We start from the raw sequence: 10,431 nt of genomic DNA, 5'->3' as shown, positions 1-10,431 counted from the left end.
TTGCTGTTGTGGAACATACAGCATGAATTTTACAGATTACAGATCATGAAGAGGTTAATCTGCTGATCCTTCAGCGTTACCAACCTCAACAACCAAAAGTGATGAAGGAGAGAGAAAAACGAAAAATTACACTTTGATCTGTGGTTATGGATCAATCCATTGGATCTACACATCTCTACTGGGTTTTTTTTTTTAAAAAGACAGATTTATGGGTTTCATAAACTCCTACAAACTGACAGATAAGTACGATGGCATCAGACTTCTTCATATATGTACTGCAGTACAAATACTTTCATTTTTTTCTTCTGTTTCAGCGTCTGATTGAATAAACTGCAGTTTAGCTATTGCAAACATTATCCTTTTCTTAAATGTGAACTAATAAATTTAAATTAGTTTGACTTCACAAAACCAGAAGCACACGTCTACAATGTTTCTGAAACTGAATCATTAGGGAGCTTTGGCACTGACTCAATTAATCTAAGGGTCGGTATTGACACTTTAACATCCAAAGGAGAGAATGTAAACATGCCGGTGTGGGTGTGACTGGAGTTCAGGTAGGTTTGTGAACAGTGGACAGGAACAAATGCTCCGGGGAAGAGACAGGGAACAATAGTGCCCTTTGGAACAGCAATGACTCATGCTTGAAGGACTATCTTTCATAAGAGAAAGTTCAGAGTACCATTAAAGGACACCTGAAACAGGCACAAAAAACTCACCCAGGACCACCGAAGTACTGATCTCAGCTATGCCAGGTCAGTACAAAATGATCATGATCAATGTAAATGATTATTTATCAAAAGGAGAAAATTAAGTGACAGTCCGTATAATATTTAACTGTGTTGGGCCTGATTTAAATAATTTTGGTGCTCCATTCTGAATAATATAAATTTAATATAAATGTGATTAGGTGTTTCTGATTATGTTGATACTTAAACATGTATTTAAGTGCTACACACTTTCTGTTCATTTACATATAACTGGTGTGGGTGCACATAAGTACAAAGATCACCAATGGGACATTTTATTGTGCAAATTACAATTCAAGTGGGTTTGAATGCATTTTCTCCTGCTTGACTATAGAATTCTTGTGCACAAAATATATACTTATATAAACATATTTGCTGAAAATTATAAAGGTGTCATCAACTCCCTTTTTTAATACATCTGTATTGAATTTATTATTTTGAGCATTTTTTGGGTCTCTTTATCTTGTAAAAAGTACATTTTCTCATAGTGAGTCACTGAATGGCTAGCTGTCAGCAGTTTCTTTATTTAATAGTCACAGTTACATTGCTTAAAGGCAGGGTAAGCAATTTCTGGAAGCCAATGTTGATATTTGAAATCACCAAAACAAACACGAGTCCTACCCCAAAAGGGTTTCGCCCATATTCACGTCCAGTGTAGACGTGACAGCCTCATAAGCTAAACGAACGACTAAAACCCGAAGACTCGAAACAGGTGAACTAATTCAGTGCGTATGCGCGACTGAACGAATCACTCCGCGAGACGACTCGTTCTTCCCGAGTCTCATTAAAGATTTGTTCAAAATGAACGAATCGTTCAGAAAGCGGATGCAAAGCGCAGTTACTGTGCACATACACTTGTTTATATTAATATTTAACATACAGAATATAACTCCACGACACGTTAACATCCCAGATTTATGAACGTGTTAACGTCTGACCAAGCAATTAAAAAGATTAATTATGCAAGATGTTTTGGTCACCTGAACCATTTATTTAGACTTATTTATTTAAGGAGTAGATTAGGCACACATTTTAATAAAGCCGAATCAGTTTTTTGTAACAAGTAAATACAGTACGTTCGTTGACTTAAGACATAATAACACATAATAGGCTACATTATTTTTCGTCACCTGCTGGCGTAGCCTATTTATGTAATATGAAGAAATGGTTACTGAACGAATCAGTGAACGAATCTGAACGAATCATTTTGGTGAACGAACTGAAAATGAACGAATCTCTTGAAATAATCAAAATTTCCATAGGCTACTGCTCACTGAACGCTTTCTCCTCCACATCACGAGTAGACACACCACTTAATGCGGATTGACTACAAGATTGTTTTGGGACTCAGTTTTCTAAAACGTTTTTGAAAAATTGCATACCCTGCCTTTAACCTTGTTCCTATCTTTTGCCCTTCATTGCCGGGCCAGCCGTGTTTTCTTATCAACAATGTAGCTCAGAATGCACTCTCTGAGCATGTTGCAGCTTTTTTTCTACGTCTAACAGAGCAGAATTTGAAACTCTTTACGGTCAGATCACACATTTTGCCACAGCACAGCTTAGTATTGTGAAGTTGTTCTGTAATGTGAGTTGTCAATAAACCTTCAAAATTGTGTCAGCAGCACAAGCAAAGCCCAATTTCAGTTTGACAAATGGACACATCAATAGTAGCCACATCCATCTTTAACACTCTGACAAAAGGAAGCATCAATCCTCATACAAGACTGATGACTGCTGTCCGCTGCTTTGTGGCTTGTTCTTTCTCTTGGTCCATTTCTGTATTTAATCTGTGTGCTTATGGCCACATCCTTGTCCAGATGTTGAGTCTTAGGGATTCTCTCCCTCTGCACAGATAGATAGATAGATAGATAGATAGATAGATAGATAGATAGATAGATAGATAGATAGATAGATAGAAAAACAGACAGACATACGGACAGACAGACATAGATAGACAGACATAGATAGATAGATAGACAGATAGATGATAGACCATTTTTGTTATAGCTACAGATTACAGAGTCTGACAAACTGTTAACACTATTTGTAATATACACTATTGCATTGTTATGAAGGTGACGTTTTATTTTAGAGTAACATTTACATAGAAAGCTCTAAAAATATTTCAAAGAGGGTGCTAAATTATATTTCCTCTGTTAACTAGAGCACCCAGAAAACAAGTAATAAACCGGTGAATGAACATCTGAATGAACTGTCTGCCCACAAATGACTCTCAGAGGGACCAGTGTTCATTCACACTTCATTGTTGTGATCCCATGATAGTGTGTGTACATATAGAGAGACAATACGTAATATCACAGTATCACAATAAAAGAAGAGTCACCTCAGCCCCATTGAGAAAACAGGGGGAGAATGATGGTTAAGCCAGAGAGACCTAGAGAGGGAGTGGCACTTCTTTATAAAGAAAGAGGTGAAAGACAGAAACACATTTCCACTGTGTTTGTGTGTATGCATGTTCCCAACAGTGAGGGCATTTCGAGGGAGTGAGAGGTAATTTGGCCGTCCATCCATTGATTTCCTTCATATTCATTCGAGTGTTTCCCCTTTATTTTCTGTCAGATGCATGAAGTGGCATCAACGCCAACAGCTTAGCCACCGCTGCACCTCCTCATCTCCATATTCTCCTCCTCCTCTCAGTATCCAATCTCCTTCAGCCCTCCACCACATCACACATGTAGTCTTTCCCCACAACACCCACACAAACACAGGCACACACATTCCTTCTTCATTCTCTCTCTCTCTCACACACACACACACACACACACACACACACACACACACACACACACACACACACACGCACGCCCTCCTGCCTAGGGATTTGAAGATGTGACTGAGGCTGGTTTGTAATCAGATGAAAGACGAGTATAATCCCGAAGCTCCCTCCATCTTTTTCACTGCTGGAGTGGGGATGCTGAAGGAGAGGACAAGGGCCATGAAGGGTGACGTGTGACGGAGAGATCTGTGCCAACGGATCCTGCCTTTATAAGGACCTGGACTGACGCTGCACACTTAGGAGTCTGGGATGACCGCAGAAATCATTGAAGAGAGAGTGGACGGGTAAAAACGGGGCAGACAGGACATCAAAGAGAGCTTCATCTGTGACTGGGACACGAGGTAAGCATTTCTTTTGAAAAAAATTGCCTACCATTATTTTTGTTGTGTGTGTGTGAGTGCACAGGATGGAGTTCTCACCTTGACAGGTATTTTTGGATTTAATGGAAGAGAGATGCACTCTGACCTTTAATGAATTAATAATGAGAGGCTGTTTCATCCCACTGTGTCTAAGTAGCACATTCCTTTCATGTGTGACATAGAACTTAATGATTATTTATCAAAGATACTTTAATTATAAACAAAGATTTTAATACAAACATTTAGCATTCTAATTTAAATATTGAACATATAGATTTTTTTTGCTAGATTACTTTCTCACCTGTTGACAATATATTTTACCTAAAACAAAGCAAAGACTGGATGTCGTGATAATGTGAAAAAACAGCCTTTGGCCAACTTTAAGAAAGCTGTACCAAAAGAAGCAAAAGGTTTTTCATAATGTTTATGCTGTTGTCTCTCAGAATAATAACAACATATTGTAATGGATGGATATAGGGACTGTAGAGTGAGAGATCAACTCCTGTGGGATTTAGACCCTTGCCGGTAGATATAGCTGGTTTACCAGACATTTCTACCCACCCCGCCCCTCATCTGTAAATAGTTAAGACTAATAGGTAGTTTTGCCACAAACTCACATTATTGGTCCAGCCTGATCAAAGCTTAAACCTTTGGGGGCTGTAAGATTTTGTTTTCTTTATGCTCACAAGACTGCGTTTATTTAAGGAAAATGTCTACATTTATTTTTAAAAACGCAAACAATTTAAATTATTTTTTTTTCTATTTTAATATATTTTAAAATGTATTTTATTCTTGTGATGAATTACAGTCATTACTCCAGTCTTCAGTGTCACATGATTCTTCTGAAATCATTCTAATATGCTGAATTGCTTCTCAATAAAGATTTCCTGTAATTATCAATGTTGAAAACAGCTGTGTTGCTTTTATTTTTTTGTGGAAACTGTGATACAGGTTTTTTTTAGAAAGTACAAAATATTTATTTGAAGTACAAATCTTTAGTGACATATAATGTTTTTACTGTCACTTTTTTGTTTAAATTGTCAATTTAATGCTTCTTCATTTAATCTAACCCATGTTTTATTCAAGGCTTTTCACATTAGAGACACTTTGGTATTTTTATGGCCCCCTTTAGACATTCTACTGACTATAAGTAACTTTGCAAGTATGTACAATTCTACAAACCCTAACCTAACAGTATACTTACACTCTACTAATACTCTAATGAGAATTAGTTGACATCATTCTTATAGTCAACAGAATTTTTAAAGGGGACCATCAAAAGTGTAACTGACACTTTTTTCCCATTCAATTCCAGCAGATATCCAATGGCGGAGGCTGGGCACACTGTGTCACTCCCACCAGGGGGCACAATCCCCTCCGACGCTGATGTCACAGTTGAGTGCAGTTCAGCAGAGGTGAAGCCTGAAGATGTACCCCTGAAGAGCTCCAATGAAGCATCATACTCCCCAAAAGACCTCAAAGACAGCAGCCAGATTGATCAACACACTACAAGTGGTCACTGTATTTCAGAGACCCATGTCTCTGACGGTGTGTGTTTACAGCCAGTGAGCCATCAGAATAAACATACATGTAGGGGTTCACTAACAGCACACAGGGAGCATGTCTTATCTCCTCACAAGGTCCTACAAGACCACAGTCTCTTATCAATACAAAGATGCCACTCAGACAGCTTGCAGCTTGAAACGGGTGCATCTTTTTGCAAAGGACGAGACCAGGATGTTTGTGCGCAGTCGTTTCCTTCTTTAGTGTGTAAACAGGCCATGCCGCTTCAGCAGAACAATACGATGACCACGTCCACCAGAGCAGGAAGTAGCGGATATGGCAGCCCAACTCAACCAGTCAAACATGGCTTCATTCAGATCTGTGAAGTCATTCCAGAATCCACCTGCTCCAAATTTGAAGAAGCTGTTTGTTGTAACTCACACTTCCACCATGGAGCCGTCGAGGACACTTTTGCGGCATACTGCCACCCGCAACCAATTCCTGCCCCGGCCCAGCTGTTTCCACACTTGATAGGAATGGAGGAGAACTACAAGGGCCAAGTATCAGCAGGCAACCTGCTCGCTCTCCCTCGGCTCATCTCTTCTGTCAGTGAGACCGGATTGGATGGTAAGCGACTCCTCCGCTGCTGCAATCCGGATTGCTCTTGGCCTGCTCTGTTGCGTCCAGCTGGCGCCCAACAGTGGGTGGATGAAAGGTCCAAGAGGGAAGCGGGGACCATGACCACAGAAAAAGAACTGAGAGATGTAGGAGTGCAAGCAGGTCAGGACTCTGAGGAACAGCCCCAGCACGTGTTCCCAGAAGTGTGCCTGGTTGAGGAGAAGACGAATGCAAGTGGCAAAGTGGCGTCAAAGAGTCAAAAGTCTCCTGTGAGGGAGGTGAAATGGGATGCGGAGGGCATGACCTGGGAGGTGTATGGAGCTTCGGTCGATCCTGAGGATCTCGGCATTGCGATTCAGAAACATCTAGAGATACAGATCAAAGAAACTAAGGGAATAGCGGCAAAGCTCTCGCGCCAGAACACGACAACATCCCAGTACAGCTCAGGATCTACCCAGAGGAGAAAAAAGGGGTTGTTGGGGTTTCTGCGCCGCCCAGGTTGTTGTTCTCACACCACCGGTGCAGTGGACTAAAGGACCCCAAACAGACATTTTAAATACTCTTGGGTATAAATTCAACAGCCAAGTGAAGATTAAAACTAGGGATTTTTTTTAGCAACAGTATTTTCTTTTTGTCCTTGTATATCAGAACTGGGTAATACATTTCAGACAAATCATGTCTTCCATTAATTTTTAACACCTCACTTAAATGCTGTAGTAGTTTGCTGAGTAGATTTAAAGGGGTCATCAGATGCCCATTTTCCACAAGTTGATATGATTCTTTAGGGTCTAAATGAAAAGTCTATAACATACTTTGGTTAAAATTTCTCAACAGTCGTGTAAAACAACACCCTTTTTACCATGTCAAAATCAGCTCTGTTTTCAGCAAGCTGTTTTAGCCCATGTTCCTTTAAATGCTAATGAGCTCTGCTCACCCTGCCCCTCTTTTCTGTGGGGTGATGAGCCATGCTCTGAGAGACGGTTTACTTTAGCCGCAGAACTTACTGACTAGCACGTTATTTGCAAAAATTCATAAAAGAAACTGTAGGTGAGGCTGGATCACGAATGATTCGCGCAAACATAGATGCATTTAGGTAGATAGTGGGTGCATTCTCTTCAAAAAAATCCACTTAATCCACTGCGTCTTCAGCAGCTCAGATGTCGGGAGTAAATGACGACTGCTATGTTCATTATTACAGACAAGCATCTGAAATCGGCTTGATATGAGAAAGGGGAAATGATTTAACGAGATAAAAAAAAAACGCTGGGTGGATTTTTATCATTATAGGGTGGTTGTGTACACACAATGTCAAGACACATTTTAGTTCAAGCAACTTGTAAAAGTGCATGTCGCATCTGATGACCCCTTTAAGACCTTTTTAGAATATAGAAAAAGATTGTGGCTTATTTTATAATAGTTAACTGCTCTTTGGTTTCTGTTTTCCCATCAGCAAAGCATAATGATTATGACTAAGTTCCTGCCTTGCATTATTCTATGTGGAAATGTCCATTTAAATGAAAATCTTTTATTGTTTAAATCTGTGGAAGCACTGTGATGGAGGTAAGAGAATACAGTAACTGTGGCGCTCTCTGCTGGTCAAAGCATGATAGTAAGACAGAGGGTATCAAATCATATGTGTAAATGCTTTATAAGTAAAATACTATTTACAATACACTACCTTTCAAAAGTTTGGGGTTTTCAGAAATCATTTTAATATGTGATTTGGTGCTCAAGAAATATATTTTTTATAAATATCTATGTTTAAAAAATGGTTGTGCTGTTTAATCGTTGTCAGGATTCTTTCATGACTGGAATGGTCAAAAGAACAGCATTTATTTGAAATAGAAATCTTTTGTAACATTAAATGTCTTTACTGTAACTTTTGACATCCTAACTAAATAAAAGCATCCATTTCTTTCAATATACTGTATATGACCCCAAACTTTGAAATAGTAGTGTATCTTAATATTGAGTAATAATATTAATAAAATGTAAATAGTAAGATATTAGATGTAGGAGGTGAGCTAATTATTTTAGTCCTTGTCAGTACATTTCCAAAAATATGTATATATATTTCTGAATAATATAATTTCCAATAAATTTCACATTTAGCACTGGATTTACTACAGCACGACATAACTGGGAAAATAAAGAAGACGGATTATACTGTATTCAGAGTAACACATTTTGACACAATGGAAGTAGAATATGGTTTGTTCAGTTATTTGTCAAAGGAAATTAAATGTCTCACCAGCAGCATTGTTTTCGTCTTTGTATTCTGTAACAATAAAAACAATATGGCACTGAAAAGTCTTTTTGTGTTTTGATGTTGTTTTTTTTGGACCAAATCACAAGTAACCATGCATGAAAGCTTTCTGTATTGCTTTATATCAACATGGCTTCTTTAGTTTCCTTACTGAGTCTTGTTTAGGACCACAATTTGGACAATGTTTGTGATTTTAGATACAGCTATGAAAAAAGAACGACCGCACCATCCCTATGTTTTTGCTCTCATCATCATGACTTTTCATGATCAGCAATACATTTAGGCAAAATGACTGAACATTTAAAGCATGCATTGCAGAATCGCCTGAACATTTACAAAATGGATGGATTTGGATCAGTATAAAATATTCACAGATACCCAGACCGTTATAGGCCTGTGTTCAAGACTACCTGGTCTGCGACACATTCTACAGTGTCCCAAGTGAGACCATGACATACATATCTATACATGAATGAACATTCAATTCATTAACACAGTTCATACATTTGCTCATGTCCATACACTGGATTTCCACATTGTGTGTCTTCAAGCATTTATAAATTAGGCTGTATTTTAAAATCTTATCTTTTTGAAAAGCCTTTAAACAACATAATATTCATCTAAAAGCATTCAGCTGCTTTTCTTAACATTGCACACAGGCTTTTTTTTTTTTTCAGCAGCAAATCTAATGACTACACCTGCCATCTTTTAATTAATCTCCAGCAGCAGCAGCACACACTAGGAGCAGTGCTGCCTTACATAACGCGTGCATTTTATTTGATCTCACACATGATAGAGAGATATCGTGGGATATTCTGTGGACAAGGGCACAATCGGAGGTAAGTACCTCGATATGGCTAAAGAACATGAATTTGAACATGCATAATGACGGGTTGTTGCAGAGCTGTAGCATCCATAAACCCAATAATACACATACTACTACATGGCCACAGTCGCGAGACTCCACAGAAACGCCTTGTGATTGTGCGAACATTAGTCGACGTCGCGTGAATACCGTCATATTATTAGACATATCTGTGTCTATTCTTATAGAGCCTGCAAATGACAATAAGGGGTTGAATATACGTGTTATAAAAACCCAAAATGAATTATAGATATCGTGACCATTTTGAATTTATGACCAGGCAAAACGCTGTGTAAATCGTATTTTTCTCCTCATATATTTTATTAAGCGTCTCTTGTATAGCAAAAATAACACAAGATTAAGGAAATATAGTCTTCTGACCTCTCTTGCAGATATTGTCGTAAATGGCTGTTTTTCTAGTGACCTAGTTGAAGAATAGCCTGATTTACCATTTCATCGCTTCATTAAACACACGGCAGTAAATAGCACATTTTAAAGCATGATTAAAACTAAACCAGTTTAATCTATTTATTAAAAACATGAGCTCATCAGCCATCATCAGTATGTCTGTTAGTATTATATCTGTACACATATGGAGACATACAGTAATCTTCGAGCAAACTTACTGAACCTGAACACCCATAACAAAATACCAGTCTTTGTTAAAACACCTAGGCTATACTTTTAACACTTAAGTAGCCTAACTTGTGTCAGCTGTGGATTCATTAATGGATGTTCTTATATTTGTGAAAAAATATCAATCCAAGTGCGATCTGTAAATGAAATGGAAAGTTATTTATTATTTTTAATGTAGGTCTGTTATTTAATTTATTATTTTACCATAATAATGCGCTGACAGTAAACTATAAAAACGAGGATACCCACACAAAACAAAACAAAACCCTACTAGGGTAAAACACGACAAAAATAATTCGATATGAATGAATTAATAAATTAATTAAAAATGGCATTTAAAACATTCCCATAGATGTAACTGTTAACAAAAATTAGAAAGTCGATTTTAAATAAAGTTTAAAATATATGTGATACATTGCACAAGACATTCTGGTAATAGCCAGATAAGAAATAAATAATATTTTACAGTAAAATGAAATGCAACGTAATAATAGTAAGCAAAATATATATATATTTTTTAAATTCTGTAGCATTTTACTTTTTTTTTCCAGTTGAAATAAGTAACATTCCCCTCAAGTTTAGAGATGTAATTAATCACATGAACTATGCACCAGTTCCACCAAGTATGACAAACATCAAAG

At 37.7% G+C, this 10,431-nt stretch overlaps 1 protein-coding gene across 1 annotated transcript; it reads left to right on the top strand.

The window, feature by feature from the left end:
* Positions 1-568: 568 nt before the first annotated feature.
* On the top strand, positions 569-8,336 carry LOC306884774 (uncharacterized protein). Its single transcript, XM_079440961.1, has 3 exons — positions 569-752; positions 3,327-3,884; positions 5,218-8,336. Exon 3 carries the CDS (start codon positions 5,228-5,230, stop codon positions 6,554-6,556), a length of 1,329 nt encoding a protein of 442 aa, XP_079297087.1. The 5' UTR covers positions 569-752; positions 3,327-3,884; positions 5,218-5,227; the 3' UTR covers positions 6,557-8,336.
* The last annotated feature ends 2,095 nt before the right edge of the window (positions 8,337-10,431 follow it).

This window comes from Barbus barbus (genome assembly GCF_936440315.1).
Source record: "Barbus barbus genome assembly, chromosome: 18".
Taxonomy (NCBI): Eukaryota; Metazoa; Chordata; class Actinopteri; order Cypriniformes; family Cyprinidae; genus Barbus; species Barbus barbus.
This window is presented reverse-complemented; position numbering and strand designations above follow the sequence as displayed.